The sequence below is a fragment of the Arthrobotrys flagrans genome (genome assembly GCF_004000055.1).
Source record: "Arthrobotrys flagrans strain CBS H-5679 chromosome Unknown unitig_9, whole genome shotgun sequence".
In the NCBI taxonomy this organism is placed as follows: domain Eukaryota; kingdom Fungi; phylum Ascomycota; class Orbiliomycetes; order Orbiliales; family Orbiliaceae; genus Arthrobotrys; species Arthrobotrys flagrans.
Window position 1 is genome coordinate 3,230,011 of NW_027137551.1, and position 18,819 is coordinate 3,248,829.

An 18,819-nucleotide genomic window follows, 5' to 3' on the forward strand; every position below is an offset into this window, starting at 1 on the left:
AAAATATCTTTTATCTTTCCCTAGTCTTTTTTGTTTTTGAGAAACCATTTTTTTTCCCGGCGAGAGAAAACAACGATAATTTGTACATGACCATATCGGATGGGAAAATATATGCACGGATCCTTCTTAAGAAATATAAAGGTATCACTGATGAATGAAAGATCCGCATCGGCGGATTATAGAGAAGAAAGATAATCAAAAGCGGTCATCGTGGAAGGTGTCGAAGTGTCGAGTGAAGAAAGACGAAGTCCCGCTATCGTCGAAAGTTGTTATAGCGCGGAGTTGTGAGTTATTTGTTCATAGATAGGAAAAAGTTGATGTCATTACGCTTTCATTCCAACAGGCGTATTATTCGTGGTCGTGGCGTCAGATTTTCCGTCCACAGGCTTTGAGGCTTTACCCTTGAGGGCATCACCCAACAAGTCCTTAGCGCAGTAGGCGAAACCTGCAGTGCAGGCAGTCATAACCATAAACATTCCAAACCAGGTAGAGACACACAGGAAGAGTAGAAGAGGCATGAGGAAGAAGATACCGGCAAGAATGCCCAGTTGGACTGGTGTTTCTTGCTTCATAATCCAGGTGATGAGAGTGTCAAGGACGCTAAGGACGCCCTCGACAGGGAGATTAGGTTTTTGAGCGGAGGCGAAAGATGGAGAACGAGAAGAGCGAGCGGATGGGATATGAACTCGCATGGGAGTAGAGGTTGGTTCATCATTGATGAGATTGGAGAAGTCGTTTGCCTTGAAGATAAAGTCCATTTCCTCAGGGACAACTGGTTGATGGAGAGTCATCCATTCACGGTACTCTCTCACGCTCTCGTTAGTTGCTCCAGGGAGTTCGTTGAGGATCTTTGAGTAACCAGCCAATGCGTTGTTATATTGCTGAAGTTTGACGAAGATGGCTCCCATGAGCTCCAAGCGGCGAGCAGATCGCTCATCAAGAGGGCCGGGTGCTCTGTGGCCAGTCTGACTAAGACCTCGGCGGGTTCGCAGCCCAGCACCTCCGCCACTACTTTGCTCTGCATTATCAAGGCTTTCAAGAATAGACTCGAGTTCACAAATCTCATCTTGAAGATGAAGCAAGATGCGGTGGTTAAGGTTGTCAAAACGGCGATACATGGCAGAGTTTGGAGTAGTAGCCAAGTGGTTAGACAGGTGAGGGTATCCAAGGGCGACCGGGATAGTAGTCAAAGCAGCATTCTTAGACAGAAAAGAACCGGCCACAGAAGAGTGTTGAGTAGGAGGACGAGATTGGGCACGGCATGGTTTAATTGCTGGAGGACTGTCTTCGGGCGTTGGAAGGCCATGTTTCTGTTTGTTAGGAAGGCTAGTGTTGATAGATGGTGGTTGACGGGGATGGTTTTGTTCCACGCTGGCTTCGGACTTGATATCTGCTTCAGAAAGTGGTTGCATACGACTGCTAGCAGCGCTAGTGAGTTTGGCCGACGAGGTATCAGAAAAGTTGGAACTGAACATTGTTTGCTTGTTGGGAGTGATAGTGTTGCGCCTCCGAGTCTTTGCAGGCTTGGCCCAACTTTGGTCGTCATTGCCATCTTTTCCAAGCTCAAACTCCTCGCGTGGAGGTCCTTCTGGGATTCTGTCAATTGGTGGTCGGGAACCGCCTTTGACGCTATCTGTGTCGGCCCACTCTGCGGTCCATTGACTATGGATGCTGTTTCTCTTGTTGGGCGTTCCGAATTCACCAGAGTTTGGTCGACGCTTAGAGTACTGTGGGCTCGCGGATGGGATGCTGTGTGGTTCCTCGTATTCCGGTTCTTCTTGATGATATTGGCCCTGGTCGTAGTACCCTTCGTAACCTCCATAGTAATCATCGTACCCAGGTTGATTGTAGGCCATGCTAAGGTTGCTAGGGGCATATTGTCTGGCGTTCATATGGTTCCATCGTCCACCAAGGACAGTTGTGGCCATTTCAGAGACATTCGAGTTAAGCATGGACCCAAAATTAGGAGAGTAGCTGCTGACTTGGCTACCACTAAAGCCCCTCCCATAGCCACCATTAAGGCTAGAAGTGGGTGGTGGGCGCTGGCCTCGCATGGTGTACTGGGGTCCGGGACCATACATTGGGTTTCTTTGTTGTTGTTGTTGATGTTGTTGATGTTGTTGTTGTGATGGTGGTGGTGGTGGTGGTGGTGCTTGTTGTTGTCTGTAAGGCTGGTGTGGGTGTGGGTGTGGGTGTGGTGGATATGCTTCTTGGAAGGCTCTTTGAGGTTGAGGTGGAGGTGGGTGTGGAGGGTATCCAGCATACATGTCGTGTGCGGCTTGTGGGGGAGGTGGGGGAGGAGCACGTTGATTGGGTGGCATGCGAGGGCGACCGCGATATGATGGTGGTGCTCGCGGCGAAACGTACGAAGAGTAAGCAGGGTAGTCGTCCTCGTGGTATTCCTCAATCTCGGTTGCCTCGACGGTTGCCTGCGCTTCCGCCGCAGCTGCAGCTGCCCGACGAGCATGCACGGACTCCTTGAAATTGGATTTTTGCGGTGTGTGAACCATAGCATTGTCTGGAGCTTCGTTGGGAAGATTCTTGTAAGGATCGGCCATAGGAGGGATAGGTGGAGCGGGTTGAAGAGTTGGATCTACAGGTGCGGCCTCTGTTGACATGTACGGATCGTAGTGCATTGGGTAACCACCATATGCGCCGTAAGCCTGTGGAGAAGAGAAGTAAGGATCTTGAGGATGAGCAGGAGTAGCCCGTGGAGGAGGCGCGGATGTCGGAGTGGCTTTCTTGGGGCTGGGTGGCTTTACTGGAGTCTTCGGTCGAGGTTCTGGGGCTGGAGTCTGTCGAGGAGGTGCCGGAGCCTGTCGAGGAGGGACTGGAGACGGTTCAGGAATTGGCGCCGATACATCAGAAGCGGCCTGGTGTTCTTCCTCATGAGCAGCTTCGTCCTCTTCGCCCTCGTCGAGAAACTCGAAAACACTGGCGTCAAGTCCTAGACCAGCTGGAGCGCCTTGAGCGACACCAGCGATAGCAGTTTGCCGACTACCACTGCTCGAGAAGGAATTCTTCTTGCGGTTAAGTGGCGGATATGGGTAAGCACCGTATGCATCTTGGCCGTATGCATCTTGATCATATTCAGGACCAGTCACTGTAGCATTAGAGTAAGTGCGGCTATGGGCTGGCGGTCGAGCATTAACATTATTCTTTGTCGGTGGGACTGCAGACTTTGGGGTTGGAACAGTGTTTGGTGGAGCGAAGCCTTGCTTTTGTTCGCCAGACTTCATGTCCTCTGAGCTCGAGGCTTCAGAAGTAGCTGCGGAACCTCTCGATGGTGGGGCCGGGGCTTCTGGCATCGGAGATTGGACCTCGTCGCTTACGGAAGCGAAGTATCCATTATTTTGGGTTTGGAGGCCGGATAACTTTCTAAAACTTGCTAGTCTGGAAGAGTCTTGTTCAAGAGAGGAACCTGAGGATCCAGACGATACTGAGGGGGAAGATGAACCGGATGAAGCAGAGACTACGGATGAGGGGGCCAGCGGAACTTGCTGGCCCGCCTTCTGCGGCTTTTTTAATGCAGGCATGGCTAGGTGGTGTGGGCTTTTGTTTTTGCTTTCGCTTTCGCTTTCGCCTTCGTCGTCCTCGGATATGGAGACGGGCGTAGGGGGTTTATGGAGACCAGATATAAAAGATTCAGAGGGATGCGAAGCACTAGAGGGGTATGCAGAATAAGATCGCGGGCGCGTGCGATTAAGATTAGGGCTGCCTGTGGTCGACGTCCCCGATGCCACAGCTGTGGAAGACGAAGAGATGTTCTTGGATTGCTGTGCAGCTGCAGCGGAAAACTTTGCAGCGGAAAACTTTGCAGCAAGGTTAGCAACGTTACCGTTATGAGAGCTAGCAGATGCTGACGTAGAGATGCTGCTGCTAATGGACCCAATCTTAGTATCGATTGGGGGCGTGGTGGATGATGGGCTGGCAGCCGGAGTGGGCAGCGAATGGTTGTTCGAGTTCTTGCTGGAGTCCTTGGAGGACGACGAAGGAGGAAGACTCGTCAGGATGTGAGTTGGCTTTTCACTGGCTGCTAATAACAAAACACAACGATAATAAGAATTAGTTCCGGCGGGACAGCTTGTAACTTTACTATCAGACCTTAAAGCACCAACGTGGGTCTATACTAGGCATAGGCATGAAAAAGGAGGCTAGGGAAAGGAAGCTAGGAGAAAAAGAGGCAACGGGCAGGAATAAGGATAAGGATAGTTAGGGAAAGGGCTTGTGGCAGTTGACGCTTTGCCCTATTCCCTTTCCAAAACTGCTAGAAGAACTGGTAAATGCGGGGCGCACAACCTGGGAAAGTGCAAGTTCGGGACGGCAGTCTAAACCCCACGAGCACCGAAGAATGAAGGCGAATCTTCCAGCGACGATACTCAATACGAAATGATATATCGATATGAAAGGACAGAAATGCGTTTACTCGACACAGTTTCCCTTGAACCCGGAAAAACTCCCTTCATTCTCACCAAGTGGTTTTGGTACCCTCCGCGACCGAACGAAGAACGATTGGAACCGGGACTCCCTTCGCGTCGCTTGCAGCTAGGCAAATGCGGATGGGCGAAAATATTTTTCACAAGAGGGAAAGCCCAGCCTGGTCCAAAAGTGGCCTGGCGAATGGGAAAACTTTTGGGAAAACCTCTTGGAAAGCTTTTGGCCAATGAAAGCTTGAGCAAGCGCTTGAACAGGACAAGGGCAGGCCTCAAAACCAGAACGACTGACCACGAAAATCTCTTGCCCTTTTTTTTTTTTTCTTCGTCCTCTTTCTCGTTTTTTCTGTGGGAAAAAGGCGAGAAGGAAAAAAATCGACCAAAAAGAATAACGGGTATGGGCGAGGGTCCCAAACACCCATTAAGCTAAATAATAGTCATGCAGCATGCATATCTGCAGCTCGACAGCAAAAAGTGGATCGTGGAAGAATGCAACATGACAAACAACCATGCCTGCTAAGACCGCTTGCATGGTCCGTCACAAGCTGATAGGAAAGAAAAAACCACAGACTCAAATCCAAAAACAGAAACCAGTAAGGTAAACATGCGATAGCCACACCATTGGACGACGTTGACGTCTGCAAACAAACCAGAAGCAGAGACGTGGTTATATGTAAATATGACAATAACTTCAAAGAAATGCGTATGCTTGCTTACCGAATCCCTGTCTCGTAGCCTCAGACATTGACATAGTCCTAATCCTTCCCTGCGGTTGTTGGCGCTTCTCAGAAGTATTCACCGTCAACGGTGGGACTCCCAAGCTCCATCTCTTGTTCCTGTCCTTGCCCGTACGACCGTTACCATTATTCTTCTCGTCGCTTTTGTTCCTCTTATGCGCTGGCTTGTTGACCCATGTATCTATTCCACCTTTGTTAGGTTTGTGATTTCCAACTGTAATTCTTTCGTCAAGGTTATCCAGTTCATCCTCAGAGTCGATAACTGTTTCTGCCGTAGGATATGGCGGTCGTTGAACATTTAATGTTGGACCCATTTTGAAATATATGTCGTTTGAAGAAAGCCGGGATGATTGTAAAACGAGAGAGCTGTTGAACCACGAGCTATATCATTTGATAGATATCCGGTTCAAAAAGTGAAAACAGTGATATAATGTTGGCTGGAAGTGTGAAAACGGTCATAGACCACCCAGATGATATCAGATAATAATGTTGAAATATTGTGTATCTTCTCGGATTTTCCCGTGCTCTTTTTTATCCTCGTTGATCTACTCTTTCCGGTACAACCGCTGGTACTATTTGATGTCGACGGCGATAAGGTTATGGAGCACGACGACTGAAAGGTGGAAAGTGGGAGACAAAAACGATCTTGAGCCTTCTGGAGGTTAGAGAATTAAAAAAAGATCTAGAAGTATAAAAGGAAACAAGAAAAGCAAGGGAGGGGGGTACGAAAAGATATTAACCTTGTGCTTCCAACCAAAGGGGTACAGACACTTTTCAAGGTATGTATGGAGTTTGTTTTTCAAATAGGGTAAATTTCACGTCTATGAGCGGCCGATTAATCAGTTCGTGGAGCGCAGATGAAAATAAGAAAATTGTATTTTGAAAGGTGTGTGTGTGTGTTCACCGGCCGTGGGGCTTGGGCGCAAAAAAGCACGGAGCGGTGTGGTTGAAGAACGGATCACAGATTAAAGATCCTTGACTCGAGGCCAAAAGGCCTTCAAGGTCAGCCCACCACCGTTCACAGCTCCTTTCTTTCCCTTGTGCTTTTTGACCTCTAGGGAAATTTTGTTTTTCTGGGCCACACTTCGTCTGATATTCTGAAAATAAACGACTTCTCTTCCGCTCCTTCTTCGGGTAGGTGCCTGCTTGTGGTGTTCAAGACTCCACACTTAATCCACGAGAACGGCTTTTAGACCTATATTCTCGGTTCGTTTGCCAATAAAGTATCGCGACCTATGGGGAAGTATTTTCGTTGACAAACACTGACATGTGGTTGAGGAAGGCGATAACTGGACGTTAGTGTATTAAGATCTCTAAGATCTTAAGAGTTAATATCGATAAAGAAGGACATCCGGGTCACAAACACAATTAGCCTAGGAGCCCCGTGATTCTTGACGGCCGTGGTTTTGAATGAACCTTCGAACGGCAGGAAACACTTTCACATATTACCGGCCGCTTACACCCCTTAACCGTACACACGGTACATGAACAGAACATTGCGAACGGCCGACATACATTACATAGATCCCATAATATTCCTGTATCATAATCCCCTGGGCCGAGGCCTCCGTGTTGCGAGATAAATCGTAAGGATGCGATAGGAGGCCTCAGTTGCCCCTCCCCCTCCACTATAGTGCCTGATAACTAGGGTTTCCTTCTACTCGCGTAAAAAGTGGCTTGTCCAAGGCCCCTCTATATTAATATTTATCGCAAATAAGGCGGCCTGGTAATATATTCAGGTCAAAAACGAACCTGAAGAACCCTTCAATTCTCCTGAATATCCATGTCTATGTCGCAGTCGCAAAGTGGAGTGCGCTTCATGAGCCGTCGCAGTATCGTGATATAATCACAAGCTGTCAAAACATGACAGTTACAACTCCCCGGTTCTAGCAATAGAATACGCAAGATCTAACAGACTCACATACATTTGCGCATCCATAACATAATCTCGGAGAGCCTTCCTTCGATCATGCTCGATCAATATGCAACTACGCGCAGCTGCCTTAGTACCCTTCCAGTACTGGTACATGCGCAATGGCAAACATTCAATTAATAGCGTCTTCTTTATGAACTCGCAAAAGTCCTCGATACTTCGCCGCTGAAGCCTCCGTCATGGGACGCCGATTTCGACTGCATTTGCTTGCGGCCTTTAGGTGTCATGGGGTGGCTAATCCACAAGCCGTGTGAGTGGGGCCCAAAGAACATTTGAAGGGAAGTTCGTTCTTGCCCGTCGACGGTCAACCGTTGGAAGTTCTCACGTCGTCTAACTTTTATGTGATTCGTCAACAAAAGCAGAAGCTGCATGAAAACATGGATTTGCCGAAACACAAGTGACCGGTGCCCATTGGCCAGAGCAGGGATTGCAGCAGTCCCAGGCCAATTTCCGATCCTAGGACATGCTGAGGAAAAAGAAAAAGCAACATCTTAACGACAGACTTCTCAAAAAATAGAACCCAAGGCTACCCTCACAGACCAGTTAGGTCAACGCATTCACCTGTGGGTCGGGAACATGATATCATTCAGCCGCCGTTCCGTTCTGATTATGCCTGCCGTCTCTGGCGAACGGTTTTACAATCGCAAGAGCGAAATAAGATCCGTAACCGACCCGTGCGCTCGTTCCCAAGTTTATGCGAACGGGGGATCTGTGACAATGGTGAGGAAGAATAATTCGAAACCTGTCTGAAAACAGAAGTTCTACCGGAAACACACTTGAAAATCGGGTTCATGGTTTACGTTTGAGAATTATCCAGGCTCAAAGAATGCCTGGACCAAACTGTTGGATTCTGGCTGTGCCAGACTCGAGCCGACACAAAATACACTTCCTTTCCCAAAAAAGTTCCTTTCGCGGTATGAAAGGAGAAACCCAGCCCGTATTTTAACTTGATCGATAAGGAAAGTGAAAAACAAAATGGTGGCACGGATCTTTTAGTTGGGCGGTTAACATTAGCCTAGATCCACTGGAATGTGGATCTTTGAAGTCCTCTTCAATCGGCGCCTTCCAACAGGAGGTTAGGATTTGAGTACTCTTTCTTTTCCTTTGTGGCGCTGTAATCACACTTCCTTTTCTGGTCAGCAAATCTGGAGTAACGGCTCGAATATCCGATCCGACACTCTCGTTAGGATCTGGCATAGATAACCTTCTTCATGGAGGGGCGGATGGTGGGTGGTGTGGGGTGAGCAAACCATCTATCAGAATTTCATCAGCCTGCAGCTGCCCGAATGGGCAAGCTTTGACCTCTCTTCAAAGACCGAGACCTTCGAGCCTCGTAAGCCTCGAGGATGGTCTTCGAAAATAGAAAAGAAGAATGAAAAAAAATGTCGCTACCCATTCCTCGGGTATTCGATTCCACAAGGGCCCCGTCGTTCATGCATAAACCCTCTCAAGAACGAAAAACATCCTAACCGTTATTCGAGCTCGGGTAAAATCTCAACAGGAAGTTGAGACTACAATAATTCTCTTGGAAGAGCTCACATATGGAAGCTGTGAATTCATGCCTCATGTACCTCATAAGGCCGCCTATTACCAACCTCTTGTTATCGTGATAGAACGGCAAGCTCTATGATAGGTAGGTATGCAAGATCTTTGATGCATCTGCATATCCTTAGCCTGATAAGTCTATATAAAATTTTCAAAGACAATGCTATTTGAGAAATTCGCTCGAGAGTAACGTAAATTTAACAGGCAACATTGGAAACCCCCGGGGTCTTCTCCGTTGCACATACAGAATAAATTACGAACGCTGTCTCGGGACAAAAAATTGTGATTGGGAATTTAAGACAAACCATTATATCATATCGGTCTATATCGACGACTATCAAAAGAAAACCCACGCCCAGTGCTGTTTTCAGCTCTTATCCTCCACACGCCAAGCTTCATACCAAAGAAAAACACCTCTTAGCGCCACCAAATTGGAAACTGTAAGCCTATCCGTTACAATCCTCAGCCCACCGTCTTGGATGAAGCGAAATTAAACATCGTCGGTAGATGATATTTAACCGAGACGAACCACGGTCCTTCGATAACCCCACGAAAATACACCACACAACCCTGCCCAACAAAAAAGAAAGCTAACAATATAATCCCACAAAAGGAAATTCGATACCGTAAAACCAACCCCAGAATCACACACCGATTCCGGACTTTGGCTTAAATCCCACATGGCAGTAGGCCTGGAATCTCGCTCACCATTTTCTTTTGTTTCGTCACGAAGGACCTAGCCCACACATCTAGAAAAAAATCAAAAGCAAGGGAATCCTTAGTTATTATGATCCCGGGATTCACAGACGGTCCTTGTCGATAACCGGCCCCATCCATGCCCGTCCTGCCTCTTCCTAAAACCACATCGCGTATAATTGTCATCTATCGTTAGTACAACACCTCGGCGAATGGCGAGATGCTGTCAGATGATAGATAAAGGCAAGGAGCCTATCGATCGATGGCGTAAGTTGTAATTTGGATGGCATTCTATGAGGGCCCATTTCGAAAAGAAGTATCTTAGCGTGATAGACATTACATCGGAAGGATCGGATCGGTATATACCCGGTGCATTACATTACATTACATTACATTATAATCTGCGCTAGAAGTTCTACAAAAACTTTCTCTCTCGGCCGCCTATTCGAAACTTGTTTGCTGTTGGTAGGTTTATGCGAAAGGTTTACAAGGTTTCAACGTCATTAGCACCTTTTCAGGCTTGATTCTAGGCTGAGAGGTTTGTTATACGTACATAACAGGCAACAAACAACCTGTTGGGTAGTGGGTATAACAAACAGATTTTGCAGCTTGTGATATAGTCAGCAGGCATCCTTTTCTCGCAACAGGTATGATGTAGGCATGAAAAATGCGGCACAGAGAAGCTTTTCAAGGGTTGTACATGTACAATGGTAAGTAAAGCTGAATAATCAAAGCAGGATATTCCTGTTGAATATTCGGGTCAAAATCCGGTAGAGCTCAGCCCGGCAGGCCGTTGGATCATGATGCTACGGTGAGGCTGAGGTATTTGATATCAAAGCAAAATGATTGAATATGGCTTATGCAAGCGACTGCGATGGGGCGACAAGGGCAAGGGGATGGGTTTTTTGTGACAAATCCGGGAGGGTATCTTGTGTATCTTTGATCTGCCTTTGGTTGCAATTCATGAATGAATTACATTATGCATTGTGATTTCCTGTACCGATGAGCTCAGTGACGAGATCTGCTTGTGATGAGCCGTAATTTTGGGAAACCGTGCCGGTGTGATCTTGAAGTGTCTCTAGAAACTGTGATCTAGCTCTCTCAATCGACGCACGAAAACGGATGGAGGCAAGAAATCGAGGTCTGTGCCACGAGCTAGCCGGGTTGATCAACAGCATTGTCCTTGATCCGGAGCTCAAGGTCTAGGTTGATCACAACCCCCCCCCAAAATATGATGATTCGCGGAAGTACATGCTACTGGGTAGTTGGACGTCTAGATGTAAGCCCAACAGACTTGCGAGGTCTCGGTCTGAATCAATCCGGACTCTCTTATTCCTGGCTTCATGGTTATTGAAACCAAATCTCGACGTTAGTTTCTCACAATAAAGTTATATACTTAAACCGGCGAAATAGCTCGATGTTTCATATGATGCTATACGCTCGCCTCGAAGGCCATAAGCTTTAATACCTTGCAATATATCGCCTACATAGAAACCAACATTCGAATACCTATTCGTATCAATACATTGCATTAAAGTGAAATGTTGGAAAAAGCCAAGTTAGTTAGTTGCAAGCTAAAAATCCCTAGCCTATAAGGATTCCTTTGAGGCCTTATGAAATGTATGTAACATGAGAATCATGCCCTATAGCGTATATAGGAGGCTATGCAAAAATATCAGACTCTAGCATGTCATATTGGAAAAAAAAAAAGGTAATGATCGTAAGCAGACCCCGTCTGTCGTTCCCTTCGAAACCTTGTGTCACCTCAAAATGTGTTGTTACCAATTCCAGCTACTAGCCGAATTTGGAAATACAACGATGTGGAAACCTCAACCCGATTTTCAGCACATGGTTACCGCTTGTATAAGTATAAGTGGGTTTATGGCTGTATTCTTTCCGATATAACTGGTCTTAGAACTACAATAATTGTAATACTTCTAAGGGCTAGATACTCTCCGTGCAACAGAGAAGTTATTGTCATATATTAGGAATCTTAAATTAATTGCCTATTTTACATAGCGCGAGGAGCTCGAGATCATCGAGAAAATACCGGATAGCTAGAGTGTATCCGCTCCTACGACTATTGAACAAGCTTTTGTAGTTCAATGGATACGGGACAGGTCTACGCCACTATATGAAATCGACCGCTGTCGGAAAAACGGGAATATCGTGGGATGTTTCTTTCTACAGCTGCCTGACCCCCGGCTATTGGCGCAGCTATACGCGGTCTTGTTGAAGAACGGATACTACTGTGAGCTAAAATACTCAGAATACCACACCAATTAGCCATATAAACACACCAATTTCGGTAGACCGTCCGCCACATATCGATCACAGAACGACAGCCACAAAGCCTTGAATATCTATCGTGAATGTGTAATTGCAAGTCCCGCTAAATACAAACCCTTCCGCATGCACAATCTATCACACACGCCCCCACACACTAGCAATCTACTTCTCAAGCATGAGAACATACTCCCTAGTACTATGCCCAAACATTACAACATCCTTCTCCTTCAACTCAAAATACCTCTTCTCGGGCACAGTATCCCCATTGACCGTCGTCCCATTCGCACTCCCCAAATCAATAATATAAGGCTTAACACCCCCCTCCCGTTCTCCATAATCATTAACCCTAGTCACGAACCTGAACTGAATAACAGCATGTTGTTTCGAAGCACTAGGATGATCGATGGGTACATCGGCAACCAATCTATCCCGTCCGAATAACCATGCGGTGCGGGTTGATAATATTATTGTTTCTAGGATTTCGGAGGCTTTGAAGACGTAGAGACGGTAGAGTGGGGATGCGGGGGGGAGGCGGGATTCGGATGGTTCGACGTATTTTAGGACTACGCCGTTGAGGGTGTTGGTTTCGGAGACGAGGTGGGTTGTGCGGTTGAAGTTTGGGGCTTCTTTGGGAGGTGCTTCGGGTTCTTGGGAAGGGTTTCGGGATTTAGAACGGCTGCGGGGTTGTCGGCGTTCATCGTTGCGGGCTTTTCGATCGCGGTCTCTATCGCGGCTTCGGTCTCTACCACCACGATCACGGTCACGGTCTCTATCCCTTCTCGAACTCCCACCATCATCCCGTCTCTGCCTCTCCCTATCTTTATCCCCCCCCCCTCTCTACCCTCATCAAACCCTCTCCTCCCCTTATCCCCCCGATCACGATAATCCCTATCCCTATCCCTATCCCTCCCACTCTCTCTACCCCCCCTCTTCCCATCATCCCTACTCTCATCATCTTCCCATCTACTCCGTTTCCTTTGAGTATCTCTATCCTGATCTCGTTTCTCATCTCGTTTACCATCCCTCCTCTTGCTGCTGCTGCTGTCGCGTGGAGACCGCGAGCGCGCTCGTGTGGGTGAGGGGGAGTCCCAGCGGCCCATTTCTGTGTGTTTTGGTTTTGATTGGTTTGAATTCGGTGTCGCGTGTATGCGAGGCGTAGATGCGGGGATGCAATATGGTATGATAGTGTTGGTAGTATTTGATGGAAGGGAATGGATTCGTCTGTGGCAGAGCTTTCTGCTCAAGAAGTTGTAATGAAATTCACCTGCCCAGAGGCGCAAAAGGGTTCTTTAAATTCTCTTGGCACTTCTTTCCTTTGAGGCTTAGCCATCTGTTGCATTTTAATATACGAAAACACAATTTATTTTTGATTTTCTTGGACATGATACTGAGAAATAAAAAAATCCAAAGAGCTTGCTTGCTAAAGAAAATAAACCCAACATGATTGATAATCCTTCATTCCTTTCCGTTCCATTTCCTTTCCTTCAATTTTGTTTAAAAAGAATGTCACCATCATACTCCCACAGCGAGTTAACTCCGCTTCCAAATGCTAAGAAAGTGATAAAGAGTACACGAGTGAAGAACCAAATTCAAAAGTCTGAGGGAGTGAGAGAGATAGGGAGAAACCAATCCATCGCATAAACACCATGGTAGATAAGTAATAGTAGATAATAGTAGTGTCACCCAGAATCACATGTATCCGGGGGGAAAAAAAAATAATCAAAATCAAGTCCAAAGTCTCCAGACAGCATATAGTGGAAGCTGCCTCGCTGGCTGAGGACCTGTCTTCTACCATTCTCTAGGAAGCAGTAAATGATTGCCAGATCCCTTTTTCTTCTTCGACCATTTCGACAGCACCTTCAACTGCTCCGCCGCTCAGCTCAGCGAAGACTCTGAGCCTATCTGTACCTAGCTCTGTGTACCCTAACTCGATCAAAGTCCTAACACATTTCTCGACAGGATCCTCCTCATTAAACGAAACGGTCCTAGTACTATCACCTGTCTCAAAAGTAGTCCAACCTGCCGCAAATCGATTGTTAGCCGCATTGATTCGCTGTTGCTCTTCGAGCTCTTCGCTGCTGCGTCGGACGGTCTCCTCGACTTCGTCGATCAGGCGCATGCGTTCACGCTCGCGGGCCAGGGCGTCATCAATAGCGGTTTGACTAGTTTGTTCCACTAGCTGTGGTGGGCGTGGAGGAAGTGCTGGGTTTTCCTCTGGGAAACCGCCAGGCATGGATGTAAAGCCGGTTAGCCTGTTGTTTCTTCTGGAGGGATTGAGAACAGTTTGGGCGCGACGTGGCAACAGTGGCTCGGCGAATCTGACGGTCGATGTTGAAGACTGTCGGCTGCGAGTGCTCGCGTTGCTCATAGATGTGGCACGGTGAAGGTTCCCTGGGAGTGGAGGGAAATCATAATTGGTGCGTGGGGTGAAGCTCGTGTCAACTTGGGAAAGGAAGGGGTTGCGAGAGTTGCGGCGTGGTTGAACCGGTGTAACATCAGATGTATCCACCAGCGGGGCAGCTGGGTTTGATGGGAAAGGCCAAGCGCCCGGGAGTCTGGTATTTGGGGCAGCTGATGAGGATGAGCCAGCGAACGGATTAGGGGATTCGTTATCAGCCTTGATGGGGGGCAACGCAGCCGACAAAGTCGAGAGATCGTCAAATGGGCTAGTGGTGGGGGGTTGCGGTTGTGGTCGTGGAGTCGGGGTCGAAGAAGCCGATGGCATGGACCACTCCCTTTGGAGCTCAGAGAGAGACGGGAATCTCTTCATTGCCTCGGACCTTTCTCTATCGGTTGGATCAGCAGCACGGCACTGCTGCCAGGGCGATAGCCATGGCTGGTTCTTCCCGAACGAATCCGTCGTTGTGCGAGACCTTCTTAGCCCTGGATAATGGAACTGGGGTACGGTTTCCTGAGGTTCCGGGATGGGGGATCTTCCGGCCGATGAGACGCTGGAGGCAAGGTCTACAAGAACTACTCGTTCGTGGGCGGAGGCTGGAACCTCTGGAGCTTCATTGGATTCCTGGAACTCATCCTCGCTGTCGCTCTCGCTAATAGCGGATGTTGTGCCAAGGGGAATGTAGCTACTGTGTCTCCTGTTCAGAGGGTCCGGAGCAGACCTTGCGCCAGCACCGAAGCCTGGAACTACAGTCGAGATTGGCGGAAGCGAGTTTTCAACCTCTGGTACCGGAGATGCTGGCAACGGTGGGAAAAACTGAGGTGGTGGCGGTGGGAACTCATGAGGAAAGCCGTAGAAAGGCTTTGGCGGCGCAACCGGTTTGAAGTCCTTGGGAACGGCAAAGGTGCCGTTGTAGTTTGTCGGCCTAGAGTTTACCCACGGATTCTCGAATGGAGAAGTGGTGGTCTTTGGAGGGGACTTTCGATATGGCCTCCTCCATGGTTTATCGCCGCCCGCAGAGCCGTCGCTGGTATGTCCACTTCCTTGAGAACGACGACGACGGTACATGGACCTGTCGGCACCTTTACAATTGGTTCGGGAGCGGAACACGCCCTTTCGGGTCTTATAGTCGCGCTCGGAGTCGGACGAGGAAGAACCATCTGAGCTTTGGACCTCTACGAAGCAGGGTCCGGCTTTGATATCAAGACCCGCCATTGCTTCCTGGAGCCCGGAAATCGGAACCGCACGTTCTGCTCCGCTTGCAGAGCTTTGTCCATTGTTTCTGCCAAATCCAGACCATGCTCCGCCCAGGCGAGAGGTCGTAGGTTGCTGCCGACCAGGGCTATGGCTGGGAGGGTGCGCATGGGAATATTGGAAGTGTAGATCAATGGGGTGGTATGGGATTGGGAGAGGGGGAGGAGGTGGAGGGCTGTAATGATGGTGGGGCGGAGGGGGCGGAGAGGGGAAACAGCCACCGTGGTGGAACATTGGGGGAATACCGTGGTGAGGTGGAGGAGGCATGTGCTTACCAGGAATTGGAGGCGGTGGAAACGGTCCGGGGGGTCCTGGAGGAGGAGGCATATGGAAGCCTGGGACATGAGGCGGCGGCGGCGGCGGCGGAGTGGGCATATAGCCATGAGGGGGAGGTGGCGGAGGCATGTATTCTCCGGAGTGAGGTGGAAGTGGAGGTGGAGGTGGAAGAGCAGGTAGCTGACACCCAGGAGGGTTTGAGAAGATGGGGAGAGAGTGTGGGGATACAGGGAACGATCCGGGAACGGATTGTTCTGAAGTAGACTCAGGCTCAGTTGTTACTTTGGTATCCGCTGGGACGCCGCTTCCAGTGTCCTGGACGACCTCGGGTGCATCTTCTGGACGAGAGGCGGATTGTGGAAGGGGTAGAGGAGGAGGAGGAGGAGGAGGAGGAGGAGGAGGAGCTTGGGATTGACCACTCAAGTTACGAACAAGCCCACCAGCGAAGCCAGACACGATACCTGCACCGTCGCTAAAGACCTTTCCGACTTCTCGCGTGGCTCCAATGGCTCCTTTGCTGATTGCTGATCCCCTCCTCCCGACTTCTTGTGTCACGATCTGCGTGGCCTTTTTAATTTCTTCGGCTGCGCGCCGGGCCTCAGCACCAGCATCAGAACCAACATCCCTGAGTTCTTCTCTGATACGCCCGGCATTCTGGACAGCAGCATGGCCGACGGTTTCGGCAAAAGTTCTAAGAACGGCAGCTGGATGCTGTGGGTTGGCCTCAGGATTGCTTGCTGACGTAACCGCTTCGGTTGCAAGAGTGTGCAGCTGTTCAGTAAAGTTCTTGAGCAATTGCTGGACGGCGATATTAAATGCGTCTAAGGCTTCAGCTGGCGATGATCGTCCATCGGCCGTGGGAGTAGGTGGGAACGCTCTAGCTGCCTGAGTGGTGGCTTCCTGGGCTACCCTCTGGATTCCTTGAATGACAGATGTGAAGACATCGGAGATGAGTTCTACAGGGGTCTTGGGAAACTCTTCTACGGGTGGTTGAGAGGAAGCAGATGCTTCTGCCGGAGCAGTGTTCAAGTCGAGGGATGGGACAGGTCTCGGGCTGATCGGCCTGGGTGATAGACAACGTGGCGAGCCACCTGCTTGGCTAACGACCTCATCATAGATGCGGTTGACCTCGGCCTCAAATGAAGCAATGAATGGAGCTTCGGCGAATCCCAAGGGAATACGGGGTGGAAGCTCCGGTACGTTGATGTTAAGGGTAGGTTTCGAGGACTCGGCGACGGTCTGCTTCGGTGGAACTACAGGGGTAGCAGCCTTTGGAGGGGCAGCGTAGAGGTCTTCTTCGGATTCTTCGGAGACAGAGGCCGCACGGAGAGTAGGATACTCCACAACAGGAGAAAGCTGCTGTTCTGGCTGCTGTTCTGGCTGCTTTGGAGGCTTAGGGAGAGATTTTTGGTGGATGTCCTGCCAATGTTGGAGACCCGGTAGGCCGCCTTCGACGTTGAAGATGATTGGAGGTGGTGGGGGTGGAAAGGACATAACCTCAAGCCATCTTGATCGTAACTCGGTTCCGGAGCCGACCTATTCACAAATACAAATATTAATACACGTTTTCTCCTTTCAATTTTGTTTTGAAATCTGGTTGATTGGAGAGGACGTACTCGGATGACTTCTTCATCATCCTCGTCAATGTAGCACAACACGGCCTCCGGATGCAGCTGAATTAGCTCATCGTATTCAGAACTGGAGATGGTGACGGAACCAGCCTCGTGAGATGGATTCGACGAGGGAAGGCCTCTGATCTGGAAGGTGCTTGTGGTCGGACTCCTGGGGCGAGGTGGCGACCGGGGCCGGGATGGCGATGAGGTTCTGGATGCCATGTCGGTGGTAATATTAAAGGTAGGAACGGTGATCTGTTTGTTCGTTTACCAGGCGGATGTCAAGACTGACAGGAATCGCTCGCCTCCGAACGAGGCAAGTCGGTTAGAATATTGGAAAAAACGATGCGAGGATCTGACAGAGCACAAAAAATGAGGCGGAGGAAAAGTGAAGTCTGGAGACAGAGATTGGTGATAATGGTCGGTGGAGGTTGGTGTACTAGGATAGATGTAGGTAGATGTTGGAGATGGAGTTGTGGAGAGGGATTGGATTCAAGGAAGAAGACGCGGGGCACGACTGCTTAAATATCACGGAAACAGGTCCAGCTACGTGTAAAACATGTAAAACGGATGCATACGAGAGATCTTACCCAAGAACAAAAGACAAAAGTGCAGAGAAAACTCAGGATGTATGCAAGGTGGCGTGCAGACGAACGGTGACTTACGCAAAGAGCCTCCGTTCTTTCCTCTAGTCGGATAGGCAGTAATCCCTTTTAAATGAATGAAAGAGAGAATGGTCGAGGAAGGAAAAGATGGGGAAGAGAGAAAATTTAAGGAAGTTGGAGATCGAGACCAGGCAATCCAGGTTATTACGAATCTCACCGTCGTAAGCCTCGGTGTCTACTGTGGAAGTTTCAGATCTGATGTTCTGGCCGGAATGGTTACGGCCGCGCGTACCTCTCTTTGCTTATAACGACACCGCAGGTACAGCCGCCACCTGCTGCGCCATAATCATAACTCAGTATTTCACGGATTGGATTGGATATAAATTTTGAACCCATATGTTCTTTCTTTAATTATAAAAGAATCCGGGGTAGCGGAAGGCTCTAGGATGGGCTGCTAACCGTTATATGCTTAGGTCTACGTATGGTCAGCATGGATCCTTTCTCCGGCTACCTAAATAAGTAGCTTAGGTACTCAGCTAGCTCTGCATGGTATCTATATCCTTGCTACCGATCAATCTTTTTAAACAACTTTGAATTTGAACTACAGCGGATAGTACCGTGCATAGCATAACATGGCATCTGGCGTGGCATCAGTGTCTATATCAATTGCGGGCTGGGCAAGCGGGTCACCTAGTCTGAAACTGGAGTGGAAAGAGGGCGCCAGGTGGCCGGTTAGTTACTCCAAGCATACTCCGTAGCTCTGTGCGATATCTTATAACGCTAAGACCGCACGCACACAATCTCTCCCTCATTCGAGAAAATATTCCATTGTTCTGCTCCTGTATCCATCTGTTCGTCTACATATCAATTATTCATCGCCTGCTATCTGCCTATCGGAGTAAGTGTTGCTAGCATCAATTGTGTGAAGTCTGAGTGGGTCTGGATCTGGTCTCTGGGGTTTTGAGGTTTTGAGGTCTGAGGTCCAGGTTTGCAGGGCAACCAACAAAACAAACGAGAGACAGCTGGATCTAACTACTCCC

The 18,819-nt window shown here is 48.8% G+C and overlaps 3 protein-coding genes across 5 annotated transcripts; all 3 read right to left on the reverse strand.

Annotated features, from left to right (window-relative positions):
• Positions 1-323: 323 nt before the first annotated feature.
• On the reverse strand, positions 324-5,484 carry DFL_006303 (uncharacterized protein; the record flags this gene model as incomplete). Of its 2 annotated transcripts, none has more annotated exons than XM_067635700.1 (2): positions 324-4,033; positions 5,151-5,484. In XM_067635700.1, the coding sequence occupies 2 exons, from the start codon at positions 5,482-5,484 to the stop codon at positions 324-326; spliced, it is 4,044 nt and encodes a 1,347-aa protein (XP_067490102.1). The 2 variants fall into 2 exon arrangements, with proteins under 2 accessions (XP_067490102.1, XP_067490103.1); XM_067635701.1 differs by having other exon boundaries at positions 324-4,036.
• Positions 5,485-11,795: 6,311 nt separating this feature from the next.
• On the reverse strand, positions 11,796-12,733 carry DFL_006304 (uncharacterized protein; the record flags this gene model as incomplete). Of its 2 annotated transcripts, XM_067635703.1 has the most annotated exons (2): positions 11,796-12,375; positions 12,486-12,733. In XM_067635703.1, the coding sequence occupies 2 exons, from the start codon at positions 12,731-12,733 to the stop codon at positions 11,796-11,798; spliced, it is 828 nt and encodes a 275-aa protein (XP_067490105.1). The 2 variants fall into 2 exon arrangements, with proteins under 2 accessions (XP_067490105.1, XP_067490104.1); XM_067635702.1 differs by having other exon boundaries at positions 12,197-12,733.
• A 698-nt stretch (positions 12,734-13,431) lies between these two features.
• DFL_006305 (uncharacterized protein) lies at positions 13,432-17,396 on the reverse strand (the record flags this gene model as incomplete). Its single annotated transcript, XM_067635704.1, has 2 exons — positions 13,432-17,097; positions 17,178-17,396. The coding sequence occupies 2 exons, from the start codon at positions 17,394-17,396 to the stop codon at positions 13,432-13,434; spliced, it is 3,885 nt and encodes a 1,294-aa protein (XP_067490106.1).
• Positions 17,397-18,819: the final 1,423 nt, after the last annotated feature.